The sequence below is a fragment of the Macrotis lagotis genome, chromosome 5 (assembly GCF_037893015.1).
Source record: "Macrotis lagotis isolate mMagLag1 chromosome 5, bilby.v1.9.chrom.fasta, whole genome shotgun sequence".
Lineage (NCBI taxonomy): Eukaryota > Metazoa > Chordata > Mammalia > Peramelemorphia > Peramelidae > Macrotis > Macrotis lagotis.
The window spans coordinates 262,443,219-262,457,954 of NC_133662.1; the positions used below are offsets into that span (position 1 = coordinate 262,443,219).

The 14,736-nt window shown below is 47.0% G+C and overlaps 1 protein-coding gene across 2 annotated transcripts in view; it reads right to left on the reverse strand.

Moving 5' to 3' along the window:
• Nucleotides 1-12,022, reverse strand: part of PSMD1 (proteasome 26S subunit, non-ATPase 1) — a 117,459-nt gene extending 105,437 nt beyond the window's left edge. The window contains exon 1 of one of the 2 annotated variants that reach the window (XM_074189670.1): nt 11,947-12,022. In XM_074189670.1, the coding sequence (XP_074045771.1) occupies nt 11,947-12,001 (55 nt within the window). In that variant the 5' untranslated portion in view covers nt 12,002-12,022. Of the gene's footprint in view, nt 1-11,336; nt 11,471-11,946 lie in introns of those variants that run through there. The other variant, XM_074189671.1, reaches the window with a different exon arrangement.
• Nucleotides 12,023-14,736: the final 2,714 nt, after the last annotated feature.

Here is a 14,736-nt window from a genome sequence, read left to right on the forward strand (position 1 = left end):
GTAAGAGTCATCAAAGGGGCAGCTAGGTGGAACAGCAATAGAACCTGGCCCTGGAACCAGGTCAGGAGGACCTGGGTTCAAATTTGACCTTAGATAATTTACCTAGCTGTGTGATTTTGGGTAAGCCACTTAACCCCATTGCCTTGCAAAAACCTAAAAAAAAAGTCATAAAAACTTGGCCATTCTCCATTCCATTTTCTGCTATTTACCTTACTTACTTCTGCAAACAAAAGAAGTTCCCACCCAAGCTGCAGATAGTTATTCACACAACATTTTGGAGAGTCATGGTTTTTTTTTTTATTTTGGATGATGTTTTGTTTGTCCATTCACAAAGAAGAACATGACATCAGGGAGGTAGACTGGATTTGAGTGAGGGGGAACTGTGCTAAGTGACCAGCCTCGCTTTCTCCTCCAGAACCATCTGGGTCCAGTGACTGGACAGAAATCGGGCCCATTGGAGATGATCCTGGGTGTGAGGCAATCAGGGTGAAGTGACTTGTCCAGGGTCACACAGCTGACAAGTGTCTGAGGGCAGATCTGACAAGGAAGCTAAGTCTTCTTCCTGCCTCCAGATCTGGTACTCTATCCGCTAGGGCACCATCTAGCCTCCCTAGTCATAAATAGCTGCTCTAGTTGGAAAAGCAGAAAGTGGAAACAACCTCTGTCCATCACCTGGAGAATGCTGACTATATTTCTGTATACTGTTGAAATGGAACAGCACTGTGGTACAGTGGGAACAGTACTGGATTTGATGTCACAGAATCACAGAATTTAAGAATTGGCAAGGACACAGGAGCCCTCTAGCCTCCCCCATACCTGAAGGACCCTCTTCCTAACCCAGAGGCCACAAGTGGTCCTCTGGTCTCTACTTGGTGACCTCCAGGAGAGGCAGCCACACATGCCAGGGTTGGAGAGCTCTAGAAAGTCTTCAGGAAATTCTCCTAAGAGACAGGGTATCATAGTGGATGGAGAGCTGGCCTGGATTCAAGTCCCATCTTGGCTGAAGACCCTGGGAATGTCACTTCACTTTTCAGTGCTCTAAGCAAGTCTCAAAGATTATAAATTGCAGAGAGGAGCCAATCTGTATCGGTGGAGGGAATTTCCACACCTAGGAGCTCAGGTCCTTATTCCTAATTTCTGGAGAGCAAGCTTCAATTTGTGCCTAAGGCTTCCTCCACATGACAGCTCTTCAAAAACATGAACACACAGGCAGAATCTATTTCCCTGAATCTTCTCTTCTTCAGGTTAAATCAGCATAAGCCCTTTGGCTCCATTTCATTGACTCCCTCTTCCAGGCTCTTTGCCATCCCAAGGCCAGATCCCAGATTCTCTCCAGCTTGCCCAGACCCCAGAACTGAACAGAATGGTCCTGACCAGCACATGAGACACCCTCCCCTTGGCAGCTCTGCCCTAAGACTGCAATAGCATCCACACTACCATGGTTCATCTTACTGGGCTTGTGGGCCACTAAACCACCCAGAACTTTTTCAAACTGCTTTCTAACCTTGATTCTTCCATCCTGTACTTTTCATGTTGCTTTTTTAAATTTCCAAGTATAAGACTTTACATTTATCTCAATCAACTTCATCTTATCAGATTCAGCTCAATGCTCTTGCCTATCAAGAGCTCTGGGATACTGTCTCAGACAAGCATCTTACAAGCAGAAATCCTGGGCTTGACTTCAGTTCAAGGTCACGTTCATGACCCTGGACAAATCACTCAGCCTCAGTTTCCTGATCTATAAAATGGGAAAGATTGCACTAAAGAGATTCTAAGAGGGTCCTAGCTCTAAATCTTCATAGCATCTTTTTTTTTAAGGTTTTTGCAGGGCAATGGGGTTAAGTGGCTTGCCCAAGGCCACACAGCTAGGTAATTGTAAGTGTCTGAGGTCACATTTGAACTCAGGTCCTCCTGACTCCAGGGCCAGTGCTCTATCCACTGCACCACCTAGCTGCCCCCATAGCATCTTTTTTAAATGATAAAAATGAAGCAGGCAAGGAAGCATGTGAAGACTGATATAAAAGATTTCAGAACAAAATCAGGAAGTACCTAAGCTACATAAGCACCAACTACAATGATATTTTTTAAAGGAACAGAAAGGAAGAAAAATAAGACCAACCATGATGAAAGTTTAGACTATCCTAGAAGGACAAAAGAATCTCCTTTGTTAATGAACTATATCCTGCCTGGGTCGCTGCCGACTGGATTCTAGACCACTGAGCCAGAGCTTGAAGGCTCCAGAAGATAACTAGTGTACCCAAAGTCCTAAAGAGAAGCCACATCAGCAGCAGAATTTGAACCCAGCTCTCTCCACCCAATCTCAACTTCACCCCTTGTTTCGCCTCTTTAGCTGATTATTTTCACTGAAGATCCCACCTTCAAGACTCTAGCTGTCTGCAGATAACTCCCAAGCCCCACCCTCCTAAGGCATCTTAGGCCAGCTCAAACTGTACAAAACCAGTCAGATTCTCTTTCCCTCTTCCTTCCTGTTCCTGTCCAGGGCACCCACCACACCACTGTCATATCACAGATTTCACGTTTATGCCGTAAGAACTTGTCCACACTCACATCTCCTCTGATAGAATGGAGTGTCTGCTTGTCTGGCCTTCTCTCTCTCTCTCTCTCTCTCTCTCTCTCTCTCTCTCTCTCTCTGCTACAACCACCCTTCACTTGCTCTAATTAATTCCTTCTTCCATCAGGTGCCAGTGACTTTCTCACTGGGCAGGGGTGGCCATACAATCCAGTAGCTCCCTGCCAGATGCCAGATCAAATCTGAAAGCCTTCCCCACCTCCCAGGGCAGTCTCCCAGGCCTCCCTGTGCACATGGTACTCCAAGAAAAAACAATGCTCCAGGTCTTGTCTCAGGGCTTGGACCTGGCTGCACTCATCCCCTGGGGTCCCCCCAATGCTCACCCTCCTCCAGTCCACTGTCTCTGTTCTACTTCTCCCAGCTCCTCACCCCTTCTCTTCCCAAAAGCCCTCGGGACTAAGAGTGTGGCCACCACCAACTAATGGTCATGTTGCCAGTGGGAGCCCCTGGAGAGGATGCATGACTGGCTACAGTTTTGTCATTGCTGCTGTTTGAATGAAAAGGGAATTGCTGTAGAAAGAGAAATCCCATTCAAAGTAACCTCAGACAATATAAAATATTTGGGAGTCTATCTGACAAGACAGACTCAGAACCTTTTTGAAAACAATTATAAAACACTTCTCACACAAATTAATTCAGATTTAAATAACTGGGCAAATATCAACTGCTCATGGATAGGTAGAGCTAATATAATAAAAATGACAATTCTACCAAAACTAAACTATCTGTTTAGTGCCCTACCAATCAAAATTCAAAAAAATTACTTTAATGAGTTAGAAAAAATTGTAAGTAAATTCATATGGAGAAATGAAAAGTCAAGAATTGCCAGGAGCTTAATGAAAAAAAGTGCAAAAGAAGGTGGCTTAGCCCTACCCGATCTAAAATTATATTATAAAGCATCAGTCATCAAAACTGTTTGGTATTGGCTAAGAAATAGAGTGGTGGACCAGTGGAATAGACTAGGTGTAAAAGCAGGAGATGATTATAGTAATCTGCTGTTTGATAAACCCAAAGAGTCTGGCCATTGGGATTAAAAACTCCCTCTTTGATAAAAATTGCTGGGATAATTGGAAGTTAGTATGGAAGAAACTTAGATTAGACCAACACCTCACACCCTTTACCAAGATAAGATCCAAATGGTTACAGGACATAGACATAAAAAAAAAACCCAATACTATAAGCAAATTAGAAGATCAAGGACTAGTCTACCTGTCAGATCTATGGAAAGGGGAACATTTTATGACATCACCAAAAACCAATTAGATGATTTCGATTACAATAAATTAAAAAACTTTTGCGCAGATAAAACCAATGTAACCAAGATCAAAAGAAAGGTAGTAAATTGGGAAACAATCTTTATAACTAATGATTCTGACAAAGGACTCATTTCTAAAATATACAGAGAACTGAGTCATATTTTTAAAACAAAAAGCCATTCCCCAATTGACAAATGGTCAAAGGATATGCAAAGGCAATTTACAGACGAGATCAAAGTAGTCCATAGTCATATGAAAAAATGCTCTAAATCATTAATTATTAGAGAAATGCAAATTAAAGCTTCTCTGAGGTACCACCTCACGCCTCTCAGATTGGCCAGTATGACCAGGAAGGATAATGATTATTGTTGGAAGGTTATGTGGGAAATCTGGGACACTATTACACTGTTGGTGGAGCTGTGAACTCATCCAACCCTTCTGGAGAGCTATTTGGAACTATACCCAAAGGGCAACAAAAATGTGCATACCCTTTGACCCAGCAATACCACTACTGGGTCTATACCCTGAAGAGATGAGGAAAAAGGGTAAAACCATTACTTGTACAAAAATATTTATAGCAGCCCTGTTTGTGGTGGCAACGAATTGGAAATCCAGTAAATGTCCTTCAATTGGGGAATGGCTTAGCAAACTGTGGTATATGTACTATTGTTCTATTAGAAACCAGGAGGAATGGGAATTCAGGGAAGCCTGGAGGGATTTGCATGTACTGATGTTGAGTGAGATGAGCAGAACCAGAAAAACACTGTACACCCTAACAGCAACATGGGGGTGATGATCAACCTTGATGGACTCGCTCATTCCATCAGTGCAACAATCGGGAACAATTTTGGGCTGTCTGCAAAGGAGAGTGCCATCTGTACCCAGATAAGGAGCTGTGGAGTTTGAACAAAGTGCAAGGACTATTCCCTTTAATTTAGAAAAAAAAACAGATATCCTATTGTCTGATCTTGTTACCTCTTAGACTTCTCTTTAAGGATAAGATTTCTCTCTCATCACACCCAATTTGGATCAAGGTACAACATGGAAACAAAGTAAAGACTGACAGAGTGCTTTCTGTGGGGGGTGGGGGGGGGAGGGAAGCAAAATTGGGGGGAAATTGTAAAACTCAAATAATATCTTTAATAAAAATAAATTTAAAAACCTTAAAAAAAAGAAAAAGAAAAGGGAATTGCTGGCATCAATTAGCAATAATGTGATTATTGTGATTTATCATTAACTTAGATGAACTTTTCTTCAGCAGCATCAACTCAGGAAAACAGACATGAGAGCTGTTCCCAGAGAGCACCCCAGCTCCATCTCTGAAGGCCTCTTACCCTGCAAAGAGGGGTAGAGGGGCAAGGGATTCAAAGAGCTAGGACTGGGCTCCTCTGGTAGCCAGGCCCTCATGGAGAGTGTCTAAAGAGTCCTGAAAGGGATCCGTTGTAAGAACTTTCCCCACCAGGGACAACTGCCCCTGCACCTGAGAGCAGAACGAGTCAGGTCTCAGACAGCAGTGCTACGGCCAGACTTCAGTGGGAGCCGAAGGGGGGCGAGTCCTGACATTTGCATTTCTCAACATTGAGAGTGATGCAGAGAAAGGAGCAAGGCAGTGAGCCAGGCCTGGGTCCATTCCTTCATCTTCATTCGCAACACTTTCCCCCTCTCCCCCCAACAGGCAATAGAACCCAAGGAAACTGGAGGACCTCAAAACTTCTTGGCTGGCAGGGCACACCGAGAAGAAGACTCCAGGACACTGAGACCAGCAGAGGGGTTAGCAGGGTTCTGATAGCCTTGAGGACATGGGGGCAGTAGAAGAGCTACAGATAAAGCCCAGAGCGGCTGAGCTGCTGAGGTGCCTGGGTCCTTGAAGAGGCAGGGGACCTGACCCTGGCGGGGAGCTTAAAGAGACCAAGGAGATGGAGGGTGAAGGGAAACAGGGCCACCTCCCCTACCCCAAAAGTTCCGTAAACCAAAGGAAATACTATCAACATCAACAATTATCATTGATGTAGAAATCCTCCAAGAAGGGGAAAAATGACTTTTCCATAAGCATTATGGAACAAAGCAGGCACTTAATGTTTAATGACTATATGAAAACCTAGAAAATAGATGATAAAATATAAGCTCTGGAGAAGACTTGGGGGGGGGGGGGGGGCTGCCAGGTGGTGCAACAGAGAGAACATTGGCCCTAGAGTCAGGAGGTCCTGAGTTCAAATCCAGCCTCAGACACCTGATTCTTACTAGCATGTCACTTATTCCCCACTGCCTTGCAAAAAACCCAAAACAACAAAAAGAAATCCTAAATGAAAACTGCCTCCATCTATCAGAATCGCAGGATAAAAGAAAGCTGGAATCTAGCACTGACATCCTCCTGAAAGAGAGCCCAAGGAAAAGGCCCCAGTGCACTGGAGACAAAACTCCAAGCTCCAATGCCAAAGACCAATCCAGCCAGGATCCAGAAAGTTCAAGGACAAAGGAAGAGGCTACATCATTGTCAGGGTCCTAGAACCCCAAAAGCTTCTACTCTAAATTAGAGATGAGGAAACCAGGTCAATGAGACAGGCTTAAACCAGCCCCTGTGTCAGGAACAAGACTGAGCTAAGTTGGAACTCTGAAGGATAACAGGTCTGAGAACCTAGAAAGGGTCGTTCATGGGGGCTCGGCTGAACAGGTCTCCCCCCAGAACGACATGGTTTTCAGGATTTGAACCCAGGTCCTCCTGACTCCAAGGCCAGTGCTTTATCCACTACGCCACCTAGCCACCCCCATGACATGGTTTTCAAAGGGTCCAGAAAAGGCTGTCTCGGACAACCTGGGGTTGGGGCAGAGACTGGACTGACGAGGAGAAAGAAAAGGCAGGACAAAAAGTGCAAGCGCTCTAGGGCAGAAAGGAGGTATAATGAGGTAGAGCGTGCATAACTGGGGCACCTGAGAAGAGGGGACCCACATGGAAGGAGTGGGAGCACAGCCCCCAGGAGAAGCTCCACTCTCACACTACATCAAGGTCAGAGTCAAGGGGGCAGAGGGAAGGAATGTGCCAGGGGAGTGGTTCCCTCACCTCAATTTACCCCCCTCTCAGATATAGATAAATCTAATCATAAATTAAACAAGATTTATGGCTACTTTTTTTTCCTCATGGTTTGTTCCCCTTTAGTTTTGATTATTCTTTTATAACAAGACTAATATGGAAATGTGCTAAAACATGCTTATCAGATTACTCACTGATATGGGGAGGGGAGAGGGAAAAGAAGAAAGTAGAAAAATGTAAAACTCAAAAGCTTACAAAAAAGATAAATGCTGAAAACTATCTTTGCATGTAATTGAAAAAATAACATTAAAAAAAGAAAAAACAGAAAAAACTCAATTAGACAAGAATGAAAATAAGGAGATGACCAGAATGTAAGAAAAGTTAGATATAATAGCCCTCTGAAGAATAATGAATGGGAAAAGAAAGGAATATATTTATTCTCAGTATTACATGGCACTTCCACAAAAACTGACCATATATTTAGGTCATCTAATAAGTCACAAATGCAGAAAAGCAAAAATATTAAATGCATCTTTTCCCAATCATAAAGCAATTAAAATTACATCCACCAAAGGGCTATTGAAACATATATTAAAAGTTAACTGAAAACTACTCTAAACCTAATCCTAAAGAATAAGTCAAAGAAATAATAATTTCGTTAAAGATAATACGATGAAGGGGCGGCTAGGTGGTGCAGTGGATAGCACAACAGCCCTAGAGTCAGGAGTAACTGGGTTCAAATCTGACCTCAGACACTTAATAATTACCTAGCTGTGTGACCTTGGGCAAGCCACTGAACCCCCACTGCCTTGCAAAAAAGCCAAAAAACAAAAAAAAACCCTAAAAAAAGATAATATGATGAAGCAATTTTATATCTCTAAACATTTGCATTTATAAAAGGAGAAAAAGAGAAGCTCAACATATAGGTCATGGAACTAAAAAAAAAAAGAAACACACCAAAAACTTGAAAAGTAACAAATTAAATACTCCCAATTAAAGATCAAAATAGAAATTCTGAAAATCAAAGGAGAGATTAATAAAATTTAAAGTAAAAAGACTATTGAGCTAATAAATATAACCAGAAGCCTTTGGGGGGGGATCATCGACAAATTTGATTTTGAAAAAGAAAACCAAATTATCAATATTAAAAATGAAAACTGAATTCACAAGAAATGAAGAAATAAAAAAACAATTATTAAGTGTCATTCTGGTTGATTCATATGCCAATAGAATTAGCAAGCTAAATGAAATGGATAAATGTTGACAAAATACAATTTTTCCAGATTAGGAAATAAAATACTTTAATAACCCCTTCTTAGAAAGAGAAAATGAACAAGTTCTAAAGGAAAACAAAACAAACTAGAACCAGATGGATTTACAAGTGCATTCTACCAAACATTTAAAAAATAATTAATTCCAATACTACACAGACTGTTGGGGAAAAAAAGTATAAAGCAGGAAGTTGATCAAATTTTTTAATGACAACAATATGGTCTTGATATCTACACTGGGGAAAAGTCAAAAAAAAAAAGAGGAAAAAACCTAAAGACCTAATTTCTTCAGGTATATTGATGTAAAATTTTTAAAAAACTATACAAAAATATATCACAAAGCTGGATTTATACCACAAACACAGGACTAGTACAGGATAAGTAAAACTAAGCGTAAATGATTATCAATAATAAAAACAAAAATTCTATGATTATTTCAATAGATGCAGAAAAAACTTTTGATAAAATAAATCTGTTCCTTTAAAAAGCATTAAAAAGGGGTGGTTAGGTGGGGCAGTGGATACTGCACAGGCTTTGGTATCAGGAGTACCTGAGTTCAAATCCGGTCTCAGACACTTCATAATGACCTAGCTGTGTGGCCTTGGGCAAGCCCCTTAACCCCACTGCCTTGCAAAAATATCTTAAAAAAAGCATTAAAAAACACAGTAAGAGTTTTCCTTAAAATAGGTCATACCTCTACAAATCCAAGAATGAGCATTATTTATAATGGGAAGTCTTTCCAATAACATCACGGTTGAAGCCTAGATACCATTGTCATTCAACTGGACTAAAAATTTTAGCTTGAGCAATAAGACAAGAAAAAGAAATTGAAGAAATCTGCACAGGCAATAAGGAAACACTTTTTCAAGCTAATATAATAAGTTTACCCTAGAGAGTCAACTAAAAAATGAATCAAAACAATTAACAATTTCAGCCAAGTTGAAAGATATGAAAAAAAAAAAAACAAATCCGTGTAAGGTGTCAGCATTTCTGAAGATTGCCATAAGGCCCAGCAAGAAGCAAGGTAAGAGAAATTCCACTTAAAATAATAGCAGACAGTTCTTTTCATGGTGACAAAGAATTAGAAACTGAAGGGATACCCAGAAATTGGAGAATGGCTGAACAAACTGTGGTATATGAATGTGATGGAACACTAATGTTCTTTTTCCTTTTCTAAATTTTTATTTATGTATTAAGGCAATGGGGGTTAAGGGGCTTGCCCAAGGCCACACAGCTAGGTCATTATGAAGTGTCTGAGACCGGATTTGAACTCAGGTCCTCCTGACTCCAGGCCTGGTGCTGTATCCTCTGTGCCATCTAGCTGCCCTGGAACACTAATGTTCTATAAGAAATCATGAGGAATGGGACTTCAGAAAAGCCTGGAAAGACTTGCAAGAACGGGTGCTGAGTGAAATAGAACCAGAGGAACATTATACACACTGACAGTAACATTGGATGATGATCAATTGGGATGGACTGGATCACTTCAGCAGGATGATAATCAAAGACAATAGTAAAAGACCTGGGATGGAGAATACCATCCATATTTAGAGAAGGAACTGTGTAGTTTAAATGCAGACTAAAGTTCACTATCTTTGATTTTAAAAAAAAAAGGTGTCTTATGAATTGTCATTTTTTTCTCTCTAATTGTTTTTCTTGCATTTGGATATGATTCTTCTTCCACAACATGATTAACACGGTTCTATGTTTAGCATGGTTATAGATGTTGCGCCTATATTGCACTGCTTTCTGTCAGGGGGAGGGAGGAGGGGAGAAAGACGTAAAAAATAAAATTGTTGAAAACTACTGTTACAGGGGTGGCTAGGTGATGCAGTGATAGAGCACTGGCCCTGGAGTCAGGAGGACCTGAGTTCAAATCCAACCTCAGACACTTCATAATGACCTAGTTGTGTGGCCTTGGGCAAGCCATTAACCCCACGGTGTAGCAAAAACTAAAAAAAAAAAGTTTCAGAAAACTACTGTTACATGAAGTTGGAAAGACAAAGTAATTTAAGAAAAATGACTGCAGACGGTATAAATACTTGGGAGTCTAGCTAACAAGGAACACAGGAATTATATAACCATGATTTCAAAATACTCTTGACACACAGACAGATCAAAGTAATTAAAGGAACATTCAATACTGTGGTTTCCCTTCAGATCGAATAAATGTTTCGTCTTTTACTAAAAAAAGAGCCATTCGTTTCTCAGGGGCAGGCCGAGTCGGTGGCACAGGGGTGGCACAGGGGTGGTACTCCTCAGAGCCCGACTATTCCAAGTGCCAGAGAAGTCTTGGGGAGCTGGAGGAGGAGCGGCCACACCTGAGCAGAGGAGACAGTCAAGAACACCCCGAATGGCAGGGCAGCGGTGTCAGACCTCCTGCCCGGATGGGCCCACGGAGGGGGTGGGGTGCGGCAGGCACAAGGGGGCACGGTGACCCCAGCTGATTCGTGGCCGAATTCCTGCAGACCCGGCGGCACACCTGTCTGCCCAGGCCACCGGGACGGTGCGGGCGGCTGCCAAGGGCGGGTAGGGCCTGGGGGGCAGCAGGCTGGCACCGGGCGGGGCAGAGCGGCTCCTCGGGGTCTGTGCCTGCCGCCGCGGTCAGGGGCTAATGGGCATCGAGGGCTGGGCCCAAGGGGCGACCGAGAGCCCCGACAAATGCCCCTCCCGGGAGGAAGGCGCCAGCCCCGAAGAGGCAGTTGGGGCAGGCGGGGCGCCCGGCCGTGCCCCCGGCGCCCCTCAAACCGCCGGGTCTGGCCCGGGGCCGGGGCGCCCTGCGAGGCCCAGAGCTGCGCCTCGGGGTACGGGGGCCCCCGGGGAGCAGCTGCTGCCCGCACCGTGGGGGATGCGGGGAGCGGGCCCCGCCGCGCTGCCCCCGATCCTAGCGGGGCGCCCCAGCCCCCCGGGGTGCCGATGCCCCCCGGCCCCCCCCGGGCCTCCCCCCCCCCGGGCCGTGCCGCGGCCCAGGACACGTGGGGCTCGGGGCCGGCCCGGGCCTCGGCCTCCCCGTCGGTGCGGGGGGCCCCCGGCCCGCCCCCTCCCCTCCTCCCCACGCCCCGGGCCCGAGGCGGGGAGCCCCGGGGCCGAGGCGGGGAGCCCCGGGGCGCGGGCCGGACCCCGCGGGGCGCGGGCGCCGGCCGGGCCGGGCCTGACTCAGCGCGACGGGCGCCGCCGCGGGCCGCACTCACCGGCCGAGGTGATCATGGCGGCGGGGCTGCTGGTCCGCCGCGCGGGGCCGGGCCGTGGGCTCGGGGCGCCGGGATGGCCGGATCGGGGGCTCGGGGTCGCCGGGTCTCCGCCGCCGCCGCCGCCGCCGCTCCCGCCTCAGCCGCCCCCGGCCTGACTGACGGAGCGAGGCCGCCGGCGGCGAGGACCCCGCGCCGCCCGGGCTGCCCGCCGCCGCGCCTGACGCCGCCCGCCGCCCCGCCCCGGCCCGGCCCCGGCCCGCCGCCGCCGCCGCCGCCGGCCCGGCCCCGAGGGACGCGGGCCCCCGCGCGCGGCCGCGCCGCCCGGCCGCCGGCTCGGCCCCGGCCGCGAGTCCGGCCGCCCCGGGCCGGCGGGAGCGCGGGCAGCCCGAGCCCGAGGCCCCCGCCGGTCCTGGCAGGTGCCTTGTCATGGCCGGGGCGAGGCGCGCGGGCGGGCGGGCGCCCCCTGCAGGCCCGGAGGACCCGCCCCGCCGCCGCGGGCACGCCGCGGGCGGGGCGGGGCTCCGGATCCCGACCAGCGGCCAATCAGGGGCTCCGCAGCCCCCCCCCCCCCCGCCGCGCTGCCGGGGACCCCAGAAACCGCGCACCTCACCTTCCAGAAGAGGAAACTGAGGCACCGAGGCCGCGGGGCCCGGGAGGCTTTTCATGAGAGTCGTGACGCCAGCTGGCCCACCTCCACAGGACGGGCAGTGCCAGCCGGGCATCCCGCAGACAGCGGGATTCGCCATCCCCCCTGTGTCCGGGACAGCCCGTTCCCGGGCACCCAGCGGCAGCGCCCCAAGACGCAGAGCCGGGGAAGGACCCCCACAGACCCCTCCAGCGCCAGTGCCCCGCCCTCCCCGGAGGTCCTGCCCAGCCCGGGCTGCCCGGTGCCTTGGGCCCACCAGGCACCCACCAGACTGCGCGGACTTTCCTCCGCGGGAACTCACCCCAATGGCCCCTCATGGGCGCTGATGTCAGCCGTCAGGAGATGGCAGCACCCGAGCAGGAGAACCCCGCGGCAGCCAGCCCGGGCTGCAGTGCCAAGGCTGGGGGCACCATTCCGCGGAACCCTTGGGTTCAGCTGCATCGGTATCACCTGCCACCTCTGTGACCCTCATAATCGGCTCGTGGCACCTTGCCCCTCTCTGGGTCTCAGTGTTCTCATCTGTAAAATAGCAGGGCTGTGTGTGCGTGTGCCTGCGTGTGTCTGTATGTGTGTCTGTATGTCTCTGTGTGTCTGTATGTGTATGTGTGTATGTCTGTGTGTGTCTGTGTGTGTGTCTGTATGTGTGTATGTGTGTATGTGTGTCTGTATGTCTCTGTGTGTCTGTATGTGTGTCTGTATGTGTATGTGTGTATGTCTGTGTGTGTCTGTGTGTGTGTCTGTATGTGTGTATGTGTGTCTGTATGTCTCTGTGTGTGTCTGTATGTGTATGTGTGTATGTGTGTCTCTGTGTGTGTATGTGTGTGTGTCTGTATGTGTGAACTGCACAGCCCCTGAAACTTGTCCAGTTCCTATGATCAGACGACTTCAGATGAGACAATATGTGGAAGCTACCTTGAAAATCTTGAGACACCATAAAAATGGTAGTCATTACCTGTGTAGAGCAATAGTATAAGGATATTTAATTATGAACTATTTAGTAATTCCAGTCAACACAATGGCCCACCCTGATTTTCATGATGAAAAATGCTCTCCACCTCTGTCCCAGAAAGAGAAGTGATGGACCCAGAGGGTAGATTGAAACACATTTTCTTTCTTTCTGCCTTTCTTCTTTTTTATCTTCCTTTCTTCAACCTTTCTTCTTTCTCTTACTTTCTTCTTCCTCACTCCCCTCCCTCCCTTCCTGCCTTCCTTCTTTCCCTCCTCCTTCCTCCCTTCCTCTTTCCTCCCTTCTTCCCTTCCTTCCTCCCTTCTTTCTTTCCTTCCTTCCTCCCTCCCTCCTTCCTCCCTTCCTTTCTTCCTTCCTTCTTTCCTTCCTTTCTTCCTTCTTTCCCTCTTTCCTTCCTAGTAAGGTAGATTCATCTCCCTGAGTTCAAATCCAGCTTCAGACACTTATTAGCTATGTGTCTGAGTAAGTCACTTAAAAAAGAAATAGTCATTAGGCTGCAGGGGTGAAAGATGTACATTTCAACCTACAAGGATCTGAGTTCAGGTCCTGACTCTGCCACTTTCTACCAGTGTGTTCTGGGCTAAACTTGACTTGGACCAGTCCCCAGGGAATTTCCATTCAATATTAGAACAAAATGGTGCAGGTGTGTATCTTTCAACAATTCACAAAAGGACATTTCAATAGCCAACAAAGACATTCTCCTCAAAGCTTCTCTGCTTCTGAGTTGACTATCATGGTCAACTTCAGAGAAAGGCCAAAGCTTTTATGTCTGTTTTATCTTCAGTGAAAAGGAGGTAATGTCGTTGACTGGAACTTTCATTCCCCTGGACCAATCAAGGCTCATTAGTGTTTTCAATATTTTTTTTTTAAAAAAAGACTGGCCTAGCTTAGAGCAGGGGCAGCATTTAGAATATTGCTCCTGCCACATTCTGCTCCTTGGAGGTAAGGTCCTTACAGTCTTCTAGAGGGCTTTCCAACACTGAAATGACTTTAGGACTGTTACTGGTCAACTTTGACCTTGAAGCTACAAGGAACCTGACAGCAGCACTGAAAGAGGAAAACTTCCATTCCCATGGGAGAGAAAATCATCAAATCTTGACCCCATTAGAGGCCTCTTTTCTACTGGGTGGAGGGTAGTAGGGGGCATGAGCAGATGCTTTTTATCTCTTCCTTGATAGCAGAAAGCAGGTCATTCCCTCCAAGTCACCTTTTGACCTGGGAGCAATATTGCAATGACCCCTGAGTGTTGTATTAGCAACACGGGTGGCAGCAACTAGCACTAAATTGTGGTGGGCAAATAGTTATGACTGGGCCTGCTTACTCCTGCACTGCCCCTGCCCATGGGGCCCCAGAATCTACCCATTCTGATGCTATTAGACAAAGTCAGACTTGTACATTTTGGTAGCTGAATAGAGAATGGATTGTAGTGGGGAGAGACTTGAAGCAGGCAGTCCCCTTCCTCCCAAGCCAGCTACTGCAATAGTTCAGGTATGAGGTGATAAGGAAGGAAGGAAGGAAGGAAGGAAGGAAGGAAGGAAGGAGGAAGGAGGGAGGGAGGGAGGGAGGGAGGAAGGAAGGAAGGAGGGAGGGAGGGAGGGAGGAAGGAAGGAAGGAAGGAAGGAAGGAAGGAAGGAAGGAAGGAAGGAAGAGTTCAGGGTGGTAGCAGTGTCAGAGGATAGCAGGGGCATATTTTTTCCAATTGATATTTTATTTTATTTTTCCAATGACATGTTATGAAAGTTTTTCAACATTCATCCACATGCATATGCATGTTTTTAAGTTACATA